The following is a 13,772-nucleotide window of genomic DNA, read 5'->3' as shown; positions in this document are numbered from 1 at the left end:
CTGGGCGTGACTGGGGGACGGCCCATGAAGGGAGTTTCCTCCAAAGGGAAGGGAAAATCGTCCCCACCCCCCTGAATCATAGTCCAAATCACCTCGATTTAGTAGAACCAAGATATTTATTGATCTCACTGTAACAGCAACCACCGGCGAGAGCTTTTCTCCTCCCAAACACCTGCTTGAAGAGACGGTAAAAAACAACAGAAATCCCAAATAGATGCCTTGACTAGCAGAGGAACGCCCTGGCGAGGCCAGGCACTCCCTCTCCCTGCTCAGCCCCGAGCCCGCTTACAAAAGAGAACCGGGAGAAAGTCGCTAGGATGGGGAACGGAGACAAAAGGAGGTTGTGAAAGGGGGTGTTTAGAGAAAAAAAAAAAAAATGGAAAAAATAAAAAGGTTTCCCTCCGGCTCCTGTCCATTAAGTCACACTGTCCTTGGATATTGTCTAATTATTTTTGGCTTGCAGAGCAGGTTTCCCAAAACGAGCAGCTGTGCTGAGGGCGCCAGGTCCCTGCATCCACGGTGGCTGTCCCCGCTCTGCCAAGGATATCCTTGCACCCTGCCCCTGCCCCTCCCTCAATCCGAGGGCCTAACCGACTTCCTAGGATCTTCGCTCCAAGGAAAATATATTTATTTATATATAATATATATATTTGTGTGTGTCTTATCACCACCCACCCACACGCATATACATATTTCTACTCGCACTCACTCACTCGTGTGCCTACGGCGGCCGGGCTACACGTTCACCTCGCCTCCCACGCGAGGGAAAGGATGGGAAAGACAACCCATTCCCTGGGGTTGTGCTTTTGCTTTTTCCTCTCCCACCCCCAAAGCAAGGGGCAGCCCCCTCCTTGTGAGAAAAGCAGCTGGAAGATGGGAGCTCGCCACCAGCGCTGCCCCGTGCCAAACACACCTAGAGAAATAAATTACGGGATGGAAAGTGCACAAAGCCTGTGGGATGTCCCTCTCCCCAGAACAGGTCCCCAGGGTTGGATACCGAGGTGAGGGGCGACCCCAGCAGGGGAGGGAGGATGGATGGAGCAGGCACTCAGGTGGGGGCTGATAAAATGGCACTTGAGAAGGTTGTGGAGCTGGTGATGGCTCCCAACAGGCAGTAAAAAATCGAAACTGGGGGGGGCTGGTGGGATTAGGGGGTGCAGCCAGGCACCACTGCGGCCACGCATGGCCTTGCCCAGCGCTGCTTGTCAGGGCGAGACTCGCACGGAGGGAGCAGGAAAAATAAATCCCATCTCCAGGGGAGGCTCAAGATAGCCATGCCATGCCAGGCTGGCAAAGGGGAGGTTAACGTGGAAATGCCTTATCCACGACAGCATGCTCCGGATGGGAGAAATCCCATCCTGAAAACTTAAGCAGAGGATGGCATCGATGGCAGCACCCTGAGAGCAGAGCGCCCCATCCCTGTGGTGTCTGGCGAGCCCCCACAGCCCCCAGGGACACCCAGTGATTCCTGAGACATCCAACAGCACCAGAGGGATCTCCCCCCTGTGGGATTCACATTTTAAAGGGCTGGGGGGGGAAAAAAAACCCCGAGCACTACAAGCACTTCCCCAGAGGCACTTGGCCCCAGCCCGGAAGGAGTCGTTGAGGGTAAAGTGCCCCTTTTTAGTACCAAAAATATAAAAGCAAGGGGGTTTTGTAACATATGGCTACATTGCTGTGAGTCCTGGCTGGTGGGTTGGGGACACAGCCCCTGGCTGGAGGGCCAAGATGGAAAAAGTCCGGTAGGAGAGATGTGGGCATGCTGGCTGATGCCATCAGGGACTACCCCTGGAGCACTGAAGGAAATGGGCTCCCAGCGTTGTCCTCTGCTGAATGCCAGCACAACCCAGGGGAACTCAAAAAATACCCTCCCCTGGGGCGCAAGCAGGCACACGTTTTAGGAGTGATGTTTCCCCCTCCTCCTGACAGGCTGCCCAAATTTTCCAGGAGAAGGGGTGACGCAGCTCCAGAACACCAAGCTGCTGGCAGTGGGAGGTTTGGGTAACAAGAGGGGAATTTTGGGGCAGCAGAAGAGGCAAAGGGATGTTTTAAAAAGAAGCCTGATGGAGATCAGGCTGCTGGCAGGAGCAAGAGGAGGAACAGGGCCGGATCCAGAAGGGATGCTCTGTCCGGCACATGCTGGGACCGGTCACCCGCAAAAGGGGAGAAGACAGAGCTGCACTCCCCCCCAAAAAAGAGGGGGAGGAGACAGGCAGGGAGGGAGACACTGGTGGGGACCGCTGCCACCTCCGCCTTGCCGGGACAGATCCTGCTAAGCCGAATGGGGGGTGCACAGGTCTGGGGAGTCGCTGCCTCTCTGTGGTTCCCACTCAGATATCCATCTCGAACTGAGCATCGTCCCCTGGCAAGAGGCAAGGAGAGCAGCGTTAGGGGGCTTCTCCTCCACCCCAAATCCACCCTGCCCTGCGCCGGGGGTCCCTTACCCATGGATGGCTTGCCCTCCTGGTGGTTCAAGCTGTTGGCGTCCGCTTTGGTCTCCTCGCCGGCCTCGCCGGGGCTGGTGACGCCGGGAATATTGGGGAGGTGACAAGGCGGGGTCTTGGCCATGGGGGAGTTGCGGCGGTCCAGCAGGAACTTGCGGTCGTAGATGATCCGGGTGCCTGGGGGGAGGACGGGAAGAGAGTGGGGGAATCCGGTTCGGCAGCGCTTGTTTGCTGAAGGAGTTTCCCGGCGGGACGGGCGCCCCGGCCAAGGTTCTCCGCCAGGGATCGGCGGGGAGGGCTGGGGGGAGTGCGCCGCCGCTCTGCCCGCTCTTATCTGGGCACGACAGGCGATAATTCGGCGCTGGCCAAACACCCCAGCGGCAGCTGGGTCCCGGCTGTCCCGGGGCGCTCAACGCTGTCCCACCGCAGAGACCTGGCAAACTCACGGCAGGGGTGGGAACGCGTCCCGGGGATGCCGATGGATGTGGCACCCCGAAATACCACGTGTCCCTCTCCCCCGCACACGGACGAGGCACGTCACGACCCCGCGGTGCCGGGGCGGGGTAGGGCCGAGGCATCGAGTCCCCGGTGCCCGGGTCCCACCGGGAACTTCCTGCCACCCCGTCCCGGGATCCAGCTGCCACCCCGCCGGGACCCTCCGCGCTCCCGGTATGTCCCGGAAAAACAATAAACCCATCTCCACGCGTGTGCTTCGAGGAGAACAGGCGGCAGACGCTATGTATCAGCGACATGTAGGGGGGATACAGGCGCGATAGGCACGGCGCTCCCGCGACACGCGGCGTTCGCGGCGCGGGCTGGCCCGGGCGCGCTCCCCCGGAGGCCCCGGCGGGCGCGGCGCTTTTACCTCCCGGTGTGGTGGAGAAGAGCGTCCCGCCGGGGGTGGTGCAGTAGTCGGCGGGGAGCTGCGCGGCGTCGCTGAGCGTGACGGTGCGGGTGGGGATGGCCCGGCTCTGGCTGGGCTGGCGGCCGCCTGCGGACGACATGGCCCCGCTCGGCCCCGCGCTTTGTCCCCGCCGAGCGGCGCGGGCGGAGCGGCCCCGCCCCGCCCCCCTCACCGCCCCCTCACCGCCGCCGGCAGGGGGCAGGCGCGGCGCCGCGCGAGCCCCTCCGCGCCTCCCACGTGGTCTAGCGGTGAGGATTCCTGGTTTTCACCCAGGCGGCCCGGGTTCGACTCCCGGCGTGGGAAGACGGATCTTTTCTTGGGCGGGAATGGGGTGGGGGTGGTGGTGTTTTGCCGTTCCGTCCTGTACAGGATTGTTTTGGCTAGACAGCTCTTTTGTTAGAGCTGAACAAAGTCACCGGGAAAAGGAATGCATCCGCGTATCCCAAACCAGGAAAGGGGATGCATCTCCAAATCCCAAACAAGGAAATGGGGTGCATCCCCATATCCCGTATCAGGAAAGGGGATGCATCCCCGTGTCCCACACCAGGAAAGGGGATGTATGCCCATATCCCATTCCAGGGAATAGCATTCATCTCCAAACCAGGAAAAGGGCATGGATCCCTATATCCCAAATAAGGAAACGGGTTGCATCCCCTCATGCCAAACCAGGAAAGGGCATGCATCCCCATATCCCGCACAAGGAAAAGAGGCACATGCCCGTATCCCAAACCAGGAAAATGGCATATCCAATACCGGGAAAGGGGATGCATCTAAATATCTCAGACCAGGAAAAGGGATGCGTCCCCCCCATTTCCCAAACCAAGGAAGGAGATGAATCCCCACATCCCATACCAGGAAAGGGGATACATCCCCATATCCCAAGCTGGGGAATAGGATGCATCTACATACTCCAAAAGTACCATCCTGGAAAGATGGGAATCTTGCCCCTGAGGGACATGCCAGCCCCAGCACAGCCTCCCTCCCTCCCCTGGGAACACTGATCCCGCCGGTTATTTTTAGCATCCCTCTCCCAGAGGCCAGAGTGGCTGGTTTCTCCCTCCAGCCCTGGATCCCCCAGCCCGAAGCGCATTCCCGGCGGGACCGGCCGCCTGCATGCACAAGAGGATGGGCGAGGCAGTCGCCCGGGTGGCCAGGAAGGTGAACGACACGGTGGAGAACAAAACGGATTCCCTGGGTAAGCCCGGCGCCCCGTCCCGGCTCCCGCTCGGGGCCCGGACAAGGATCGGGTATCCGGGAGCAGGGCTCTATTTTTCACTGCCACGGTCTAAAAAAAGCTGTCGGCGTTCCCTCCCCGCGGCTCTGGAGAAGGGAAAGGCTCCCCCAAAGGGCCCTCGGGCCTCCAGAGTTAGGGCAGGTTCACACATAGTCCCATGGGATGTCTCCCTCCTTGCAAGCAGTGGCAGGAGCAGATTTTTCCCCGTGTCGCCTTGTCAGATTTGTGTTTTCCCCAATTTCCCCATTTCCAGCTGATATCCGAGAGTGAGGTGCATTTCATCAAAGGAGAAAGATGAAAACCACTCATTTTTATTCCCGCTGGACTCCCAGCCCTGGGGTATAAATCAGTGTGTGCTGGGAGCTGGAGCTTCATCGCTCAGGCTCTCCACATCCTCCTGAGAGAAACGTGGGAGGATGGAGCTCGCTCCATCAGCCCCCGCAGTGGCTTTGGGGAAGGGGCAGGAAGCAGAGCCCATCCCGGGGCTGGGATACAGACCTGGCGTCTCCTGGGAGGCGAAAGAGAAACAACTCAGGACAAAACCAAAAGGCCACGAGCTGAGAAGCACAACCAAATCTTTTTCCCCTCCCCACTGCTTGCCATGGGACAACCACCCATGACCAGAAGGCCAGGAGCACGCCCAGGGAAATCCCTGCTCCATCCCCATGAGCGGTGGAAGAAGCATCCCTGCGCTGCTCAGCTATCCCCAGGGAATTAGGGACTCAGGGGAGCAGGATGGCTGAAGTTATTAGACATGGGCAGGCTGGCTGGGGGTTTCCAAAAGGACAGTGCAGCCTGGAAGTCGTTGCAATGTGATTTAGGGTTGAGCACCTAAGTCAGAACAGCCTTGGCATTCCTGATGGGATTCAAACTCAAAGTTTGTGGAGGTGACTGCCAAGATCCCCGTAATGGAGAGGAGTACGCAGGGGACAGCACTCAGATGGGCAAATCGAGGATGAAGAGGTGGAAAACCAGGGGGATCCATGGCTCCATCCCAGCTGGATGCACTATGAGGTGCCTGGGTCTCTCTGTGCGCAGATCTGGCCAACTGCAAACTGATGGCCTTCCCCGTTGGAGTCTACAAAGCCATGAGGAGCGTCACCGAGGGGATCCATCGCATCTCCCTGGCCAACAACGAGCTCAAGTCCATCACCAGCCGATTTGTCACCACCTTCAGCCAGCTGACAGGTAAGGGACAGCCACTTCCAATCCTCTGGGACACTCAAGGAGCCCCCAGGTTGCTGCAAGGGGGGGCAAAGCACCTGAGAGTCTCCCCTGAGCTCACACCCCATTACAAGCATTAGTTCAGACCCAAAAAATCCATTTTTCCTTATACTTTCTGCCCCTTGAAGGAAGAGGACACTGGTTCTGCTCTCACCCACCCTCCCAAACTGGTATCAGGCTGCTCTGGGGTCACTCATCACCCTCCAGCTCCCTCCAAGGATGGGGCTGGGGATGGAGTGGAACAGGAAAGGCAGGCTGGGGATAACGGGGCATGGCAGAGATGGGGCAATCCAGGCTGTGCTGGCCAATTAGTCCTCATCTGAGACATCAGTGAGAGTTAATCACTGCAGGAGATGGGAACGATCATCAGCACCACGGGGACACCACCCTGCAGAGCCCAGAGAAAGCAGCCAGAGGCTAATCCGCTAAAAAATGGCCATGCAAGCGTCCAGAGCATCCAGTACCACAGTATTGGACACCAGGGACAGCGCTGGGGATGCTCTGGCAGCTTCTAAAATCAATTTTGTTCCTACAACGTACCACACAAATGCCACTGCGGTGGGTGCCTGGGGAGGCTTCCCTTGTTCTGGAGCCGGAGCATCATCTGTGAGAACACCCCTAGGCCAGGGAGAGGAAACGCATCGAGCAAAGGAAATCAATTTTCATTTTCTAGACAGCACAACAGGCCCTGAAGGGAAAAAAGTGGCCTTGTTCCCCAGTAAGGGCTTTGCTCCACCAGTGAAGCAATCACTTCGGCGATGAAGGTGCTGGGTCTCAGCAGGGACAGACGCCCCAGGGCTGGGGACAGGCTGAATAAGGCAGGACCTATAAATACCAGGTATTAGCAGGGGCGGGGCAGCTTGTGTGTGTATTTATAGTGCAGAAAGCCCTGTGCCACTGGAGAAGGGCGCTGGGACAGGGGGATTTGGGTTCTGTTCCCAGGAGTGCTGCTCCTGGCCCCACAGTTCATTTCTGGGGCATCACAGAAAAAAAAGCATCACAGACGGGTAAACTTTGGAGAGCAGATATTTTTCACGTATAGAGACCCACCACTGTTTATCCCTCAGAAGGGGTTCAGGCACATGAATATAGAGAGCTAGCCTTGAGCCATGACAAATGTCCATTGGGGAGGTAATTGCACTGACTTTATGAGGAAATATTCCTTATTTTTTACAGACCCTGCTTGCAAAAGACTGCCCAATTTCATTAGCAAAGCCTGAGGCAAGCAACAAAAACATCACTCCTAAAAGTGGTATTCCCAGCAGGCAAAACTACATTGGCAATCACGGAAAACAGCAGAAAAAGAGCCCAATTTTTGGAGCTGGAATCCCACTAAGGGACCTGGCAGTCCACGGGGGACAGAGGCTGTAAATCAAGCCGTGCATTAGTTATTTTCCCATCTTTTCCCTGGCATCCCACCACCTCCCTTCTCTCTTCCCAGAGCTCAACCTGGCAGGCAATTACCTGCACCGCCTGCCCGAGGAAATCACCTCCCTGCTGCACCTCCGGGACATCAACCTCTCCCGCAACAGGTTCCGGCGCTTCCCGGAGCCCTTGGCCACCGTCCCCGCCTTGGAGACCATTGACCTGGAAGAGAACGAGATCGCAGGTGAGAAGGACCTTTTCCCACTGGAAAAAGGCGATTTAGCCTCAGCCGAGGGGTGATGCTCAAGAGTCAGAGCCTGGTTAGCCACTTGCCTTTCCTGGTGTTTCCACGGCCTCCCAGGGAAAAGCTTTTGCAGGCACAGCGGGAGTCGAGCCCCATTCGAGCTGCCCTGTTCACCACGCCGGGGTGGAGCTCTTAAAGGCACCTCCAGCTGGGGTGACCCAAAATCCCCAGATTTCATTAAAATAGCAGAGCTGATTGCAGAACCCGGCCCCAGGAATGCTGGGCTGGGATGTTTGCTGCCAGGCTTAGCAAGGATACGAGCCCACCTGAACATTTCCCAGAGCAAACAGGAGCTGTTTAACACTACAAAATCCCCTAAAAATTGAATTAAAGGAATGGCAAGAGACGCTCATCCCTCAACCCTGCAGCGGGACGAAAATCTTTCATGTGCAAAAGCTGAAGCCTTTGGAGTCTCCAAAAGCTGGGCAAAAGGGGCAGCTGCTGTACACAGATAAAAGGGGATTTATTTAGGATGCAGCTTTCAAAGAGCCTGGGCTGGAGCATCCCACAGCCCCCACGGATCCCCAGGGAGGCGAATATCGGAGCCCACTTAATGTTGCTGTTTTATCTGGGATTGCTTCAGCTGCTCTGGGAAAGCTGCTCCCTCCAACATGAGTTTTATTAACAGCCTCACATCAGCTGCTCCCTGGCTGTGCCCGCAGAAGCACTGGGATTAAAAACTGCTTCCATAGGAGCCAGAGAAAGACACGGCTTTTCCTTACCCCCTTTTTCTCTCCCACCTCCCAGAGAGAGCTGTCTCACTTTTAATTCTCTCCATCACTTTTTGAGTTTAAATGGCTGATTTCAATCCGACGTGGTCTCCAAAGAGCATTTTTCCCACTCGTTTTGTGCAAGCAGGATGCTGCAAGGAGGGAGTGCAGCTTTTTGGTGCCTCTTTCCCTGCTAAAATGCAGGGAGGAAAGGCTGCACCCAGGGTTGCACCCAGCCAGATTGATCCTGGGGGAGGGGGTGGCTTGAGAACTTGGCTGCCAGGGTTGGTCACCTCCCACCAGGCTCCCCTCAGCTGGGAGGTGTCCTCCAGATGTGGGGAAAGTAAAAGCAGAGTAAAATTTAACAATTTCAAGCTAAAATGTTGTAAGGATATGTCTGAGTAGTGCACATGATGCTGTCTGGCTGCAGAAATAGGTGACATGAGCTTATTTTACACATTTTCTGGAAAGGGAAAAGGTAGAGACCAGAAAGCCAGAGGGTTTCAGCCCATTTTTCCAAGGAAACAAAATCCTGGGCAATCACATTGCTCCTGCCAGCCCTTCCCAAATAGATTGCAGGCTCCCCTGCACGTGAGCTTGTGTTTATAAGGTCTCAGATCCCCTGGTTTGTGGTGCTGGGCCAGTGCTGGTCCTGCCTGTCCTCCTCTGCCATCCCAGGGATGCTGGAGAGGCTCCTGCCAGGGCTGCAAACCCGATTTAAAAGCTCCTGCTGAAAAAGGGCTGAGTGACCTGCTAAGACATATTGAACTGGAGGTAGTAGGTAATGTTTTCCAAAGGGAAACAGGAGTAAAAGGGAGATTAATTAATGCCTGCCTGGAACCTGTGGGCTCTGTGAAAGGAGACATTCGGTGCCACAAGCCACCTAAATAAGCTCTTAACCCTGGACTGTAATTATGTGTATATTACTGTCAGAGCTTTTAACTCTTTCCCTGATTACTAGAGTTATATCAAATGAGCTTTTTAAGCTCCCAGATCCATGGTGCCTGGAGCTTCATCTTCTCTTCCCCTTATTGCTTGATTAATGGTTTAATAGGGATGTTGTTGAGGCTGCTGCCAAGGCTGGGGAGGTCACTGCTGGGGGCAACTCTGGTTATTGTCCTCCTGAGAATGTCGAGATGGGACAAAGGGGAGTGATTTCAAACTGAGAGTACGGTTAGATGGGATATTGGGAAAAAATTCTTCCCTGTGAGGGTGATGAGGCACTGGCACAGAGAAGCTGTGGATCCCTGCAAGTGTCCGAAGCCTGGTTGGATGGGGCTTGGAGCAACCTGGGACAGTGGAAGGTGTCCCTGCCTCCATCCAGGGGAATTGGATGAGCTTGAAGGTCCCTTCCAGCCCAGCCCATTCCATGACAGTGTCACTCACTTATTGTCACATTCTGCTTTAATTATGTAAATGCCTTTTCCCTCCCTGTTTTTTGCTCAACTGGTGAAGCCAGCATGAATATTTCAGGCTCCAATGCAAGTGCCTCATCCACTGGGAAGGCAGCAAGTGATGCTTTGGGTTGTCTTTAGAGGAATTTGTGGCTCCCATGGCACAACCCTACAGCTACAGGCTGCACTGTGTACCCTGCCTGTCCCTTCATGCCAGGGGTGAATCACTGCTCCTTACCTGGAATTAAGGTGCAGAGCTGAGCTGTTCCCAGCCTGGGAAGGTCTTGGTCCCTAAAATACTTTCCTTAACTCCCTAAGTTAAGCAAAATGAGCGAAAGCACTTTTAACTTTATCACGCTGCATGAGAGGATGATTAAACTTCTTATTCTCCGCTGCATTAGAAGATGATTAAATAGGAAGACCTATGAAAAAAAATGTGCATCAAGGGGAAAAAAAAAAAAAGGCAAAATGATACAGGGGAATGGCAATGAACAAATCTACCATGAAGAAGAGTTATTAAAAAAATTCATGTGAAGCTCTGCCTGAGGAGAGATGCACTCCTAGGGAATTTGTGTATGGAAAATAGCACCATTTTCTGGAAAAGAAAGAGAGAAAAAACAAAGGCGTCAGAGTGTTTGAGTCTTTTTCCAGCATAAAATAATTTTCATGGTTTAAAAATCACATAATCATCTACCAGATATAATTACAACACCACAATTCTGCTCCAGGTGCTGGCAGAAGAAACAGGAGCTGGGATATAAAAGGCTCTTGTCATTTTGGTGGCCAAATTAAAAAGAAATTGTTTTTTATAAATCAGACAGATGGGCTTTGCAAGCCCAAAATATTGTGAATTGTAGCAAAAAAAGCTAAATCTATCGCCTTTTAATGAGCTTAATGGTTATGTTTTCATATCAGTCTCATTCCTCTGCTCTCAGTGGATTCACATTGGGACCATCCAGGAGACCTGTGCCTTTTCTTTAACGCAGAGTTTGTAAATGTAATGTTTTCTAAAGGACAACACCCAATTCATGGAAATTGCAAAATAGAAGGGTGCCTGTTGATGGCTGAGAGCCATTCTGCAGCCTATCCAACAAGGGCAAAGACCACGTGCCCTCCTGTTAGCTTGGAGCGGGCTCCTGGGCATTGCAACACCAGGAATAAAATCAGGGAATAAGTCTTTGAATCCCAGTTTAGGGTCCCAGCAGGGGTTTTATTAGGACTGGGAGAACTGGAGGGCAGTGCCCACATCGGATATCTCGGTGTTTGCACCTTGCCAACACTTTCCATAGAATCACAGGATCATTTAGGTTGGAAAAGACCTCTAACATGATCGAGTCCAACTGATAACCATTTGCCTGAGCAGTTGGATAAATTAATATTTCACTGTGCTTCTGTTTTGATCAAAGCCTGCAGACCGGCAGGAGCAGGGTTTGCTGCAGGCTGTCCATCAAGCGCAGCTTTCATCCCTTCCACCCCTCCAGGATGGATTCTCACCTCCGTTCTCTTTTCCAGAGGTGCCGACGGATCAATTGGCCTCCATGGCATCCCTGCGGAGCCTCAACCTGCGGGCGAACCCTGTCGGCCCCGAGGTGCGGCTGCTGGTCCGGCCCCTCGTTCCCTTTGACCTGCTGCTGTCTCCAGAGGAGCCCATCCCTAAAGCCTGACAGGATCCCGGGGTGCCCGAGCTGTCCCAAGGGGTGACTGCCCACGAGAGTGGTTTGGCTTAGGTCAGTCCCTGCTATGCCCCTGTTTCTGTCCCAAAGCTGCAGCCAGCAGGTCCCAAACCCGAGCGAGTGCCTCATTTTTCCTAAATTAAAAGCAAGCAGTGGGGCTCCCCCGTGAAGGGATGGCTCTGCCCGATCCCGACCCAAGGAATCTCCTGCTTATGTGTTTTGGGGATGCGGAGGAGCTGCAACACTTGTGGTGGGAGGTGTGGGTGAAGTTGCAGAGGGAGCTGGATGTTCGCCCTCCCGCCTGGGCAGTGGTGGCGAGCAGCTGGGATGGTGGAGAACATCCCTGCGGCTGTAAGGGCTCTCGCTGGAATTGCTGACGTGGTGTGCCAAGTGCCTGATTAAATGCTTTCTTGTTACTTTGGGGGGTTTGTATCTGATTAAATTCGAATTACCAGTCTTCTCCTTAAAGCAGCCCCTTCGAAAAGCTGCTCACTGCAGCCTCCAGCTGGATTCTGCCCAGACCCAAGAAGTATTTCCCCGGAAAAATCCATGTTTTCAAAGGAATTTTTTTCCCTTCAGTTTTTTCACCGTGGAAATCAAAGCAACCCAATGCCAGTGGGTGCCCACACGCTGCTCACCCCGTGGCTGTCCCCAGAAGACTGTGCCCACCTCTCGGGTGCTCTGGGTCCTCAAGTTGTGCTGATTCCCTTCCCACAAAGAAGTGTCCTGGAGACAGTGGCTTCTCGGTGGAAGGGAGGACACTTCCAAGCACGCCCGTGTCCCGTAGCAGCTGGCTGCTGCTGCAAAAAAAAACCTCCTGGGAGAAACCCCAGGTGTTATCGCAAAATGCCTTGTTTAAACATCTCCCTTGTTTGTTCCCTCGGGTATTTAAGGGACAAACACTTCCCAAAGGTGTGTGCTGGCTGGGGACAGCCAGGAATGGTTAATCCTGTAAATATTTTACTCCTAGACTTGCCAAACTTTCGTAAAAGATTATGGTAAGAGATGTTGGGAATGCCGGAGTTGTGTGGAGCAGCCTGGAGCCAGGACCAGCATCCCTAAACATCATGTTGCTTTTCTCTGCGTGTGGGTTGAGGGATGGGGGATCTCCCCACTTGTCTTGAGGCTCCTGGCATATTTTGCCCCCCGGGATGGACAGGAGCGCTGCTGGGGACACCGGCCATCAGCTGCCAGCATCAGTGTGGGGACCTCGGCGGCAGCGAGGGGACACAGACCGCGACCCCCCCCGGGAGAGAACCTGCTCCCTCCCTCTCCTTGCCCGCCGTGGGCTGCCCGCCCCCGCGCTGCCTCGTCCGCGGGGGGCTGCGTGCGGGTCCCCCAGTAGCCATGGCGATAGGAGGCTGTTCCCCCCCGCGCCCCCTCCCCTTCTCCGCTGCAGCCGGCGAGCAGCCGCAACCGGCGCGGCGGCACCGCGGCGGCGGCACCGGGGCTCCGGACCGGGCGGGAGGGACGGAGGGAGGGACGGGGGCGAACTGCGCCCCCTCCCCGGGCAGCAGATCGCCCCCGGCGGTAGCCCCCGCATGCAGCGATGCAGCCCCTGGAGCCGGGTCGGGCCGGCGGAGGTGAGTGCCAAGACCTGATCTATTTTATCCCCCAAAAAAGCCATGCACCCCTCATCCCAGCCCCCTATTCCATCAGACCAGCCTCTCCCTGCGGTGGTTTCCCACAGCCAGGCAGGGAGGCAGGTGATCCACCGCCCCCCGTCCGGTCCCCCCATCCCCTTGTCGCCACGTCCGAGATGTCAGTGCTGAGCTGAGGACGCCTGCATCGATCCATCCGTTCCTCCACCCATTCATCCATCTATCCACTCATTCATCCATCCAGCACCAACCCGGGTGCTCAGCAGCCCCTTATTTTCCTTTCCCCATCTTCCACCTTGCTTTTAAAACCACCTCCAATTCCATAGGATGCCCACCTCCTGCTCATGCTGCACTGCAGCCCCAAAAGGTAAAGTCCAGCAAAGTTTTAGGCTTAATATCACAGGTTTCGGGCAATCTCATTGCAGTCTTTGTTACTGCTCCTGCTTACAAAGCTGGTTCATGCATTTGATACCGACTATCTGGAGACTCTGGCCCCCTCGATCCCGCTACTCTCTTGACTCTCCAAGAAGCTCCTTCTCCTGTGTCGGCTGCAACCCCCCCCCTCCCCAGCGCCTTTCTGAAGCCCCACTGGAAATGTGTTGCCCAAATCCTGCACCCAGGACTGGGGTATTAGGAGTTGGATAGGGCCCTCCTGCCTGCTGGATCCCTGAGGAAGCTGGTGGTCCCAGTGGCTGAGAAAAGCATCTTGGCTGGCGAGCTGAGCACCGGCATCGGCACAGGGATAGGGGGATGCTCCAGCTGCCCATCACACCGTGCCTTGGAAGGGCTGTCTCAGCGCAGAGCTGGCCTGCAGGCACTTGGGCTGAGCCTTAAAGACAAAATGTGCCTTTCCTTGCCTCAACACTGCAGCCTGGATTCTCCCGGAGTCAGTCCCGTCACCGCTGCAGGCAGCTCCTGC

General features: G+C 55.3%; 2 protein-coding genes and 1 non-coding gene across 4 annotated transcripts; 2 read left to right on the top strand and 1 right to left on the bottom strand.

Annotated features, from left to right (window-relative positions):
* Positions 1 to 97: 97 nt before the first annotated feature.
* Positions 98 to 3,494, bottom strand: EIF4EBP2 (eukaryotic translation initiation factor 4E binding protein 2). Its single transcript, XM_069018934.1, has 3 exons — positions 3,310 to 3,494; positions 2,445 to 2,621; positions 98 to 2,362 (listed from the first exon to the last, which is right to left on the bottom strand). The coding sequence occupies exons 1-3, from the start codon at positions 3,446 to 3,448 to the stop codon at positions 2,331 to 2,333; spliced, it is 348 nt and encodes a 115-aa protein (XP_068875035.1). The 5' UTR covers positions 3,449 to 3,494; the 3' UTR covers positions 98 to 2,330.
* On the top strand, positions 2,637 to 11,673 carry LRRC20 (leucine rich repeat containing 20). 2 transcript variants are annotated; one of them, XM_069018931.1, is made up of 4 exons: positions 2,637 to 3,113; positions 5,621 to 5,770; positions 7,248 to 7,415; positions 11,092 to 11,673. In XM_069018931.1, the coding sequence occupies exons 1-4, from the start codon at positions 2,927 to 2,929 to the stop codon at positions 11,241 to 11,243; spliced, it is 657 nt and encodes a 218-aa protein (XP_068875032.1). In that variant the 5' UTR covers positions 2,637 to 2,926; the 3' UTR covers positions 11,244 to 11,673. The 2 variants fall into 2 exon arrangements, with proteins under 2 accessions (XP_068875032.1, XP_068875033.1); XM_069018932.1 differs by lacking the exon at positions 2,637 to 3,113 and adding an exon at positions 4,384 to 4,543.
* Positions 3,580 to 3,651, top strand: TRNAE-UUC (transfer RNA glutamic acid (anticodon UUC)). The gene has a single exon. It is a non-coding gene; the product is annotated as a tRNA-Glu (tRNA).
* Positions 11,674 to 13,772: the final 2,099 nt, after the last annotated feature.

Source organism: Aphelocoma coerulescens, chromosome 6 (assembly GCF_041296385.1).
Source record: "Aphelocoma coerulescens isolate FSJ_1873_10779 chromosome 6, UR_Acoe_1.0, whole genome shotgun sequence".
NCBI classification, from domain to species: Eukaryota; Metazoa; Chordata; class Aves; order Passeriformes; family Corvidae; genus Aphelocoma; species Aphelocoma coerulescens.
The sequence above is the reverse complement of the archived record's forward strand: the minus strand, read 5'-3'. Positions and strand labels throughout refer to the sequence as shown.

Bases quoted from the DNA above. Each gene is read 5' to 3' on its own strand.
- LRRC20 (XM_069018931.1), top strand. From the start codon at position 2,927: ATGTGGCACCCCGAAATACCACGTGTCCCTCTCCCCCGCACACGGACG. The intron at 5,771-7,247 runs GTAAGGGACAGC...CTCTCTTCCCAG, and splicing joins CACCTTCAGCCAGCTGACAG to AGCTCAACCTGGCAGGCAAT. The intron at 7,416-11,091 runs GTGAGAAGGACC...TCTCTTTTCCAG, and splicing joins GGAAGAGAACGAGATCGCAG to AGGTGCCGACGGATCAATTG.
- EIF4EBP2 (XM_069018934.1), bottom strand. From the start codon at position 3,448: ATGTCGTCCGCAGGCGGCCGCCAGCCCAGCCAGAGCCGGGCCATCCCC. The intron at 2,622-3,309 runs GTAAAAGCGCCG...TCCTCCCCCCAG, and splicing joins CTTCTCCACCACACCGGGAG to GCACCCGGATCATCTACGAC. The intron at 2,363-2,444 runs GTAAGGGACCCC...GCCTCTTGCCAG, and splicing joins GGAGGGCAAGCCATCCATGG to GGGACGATGCTCAGTTCGAG.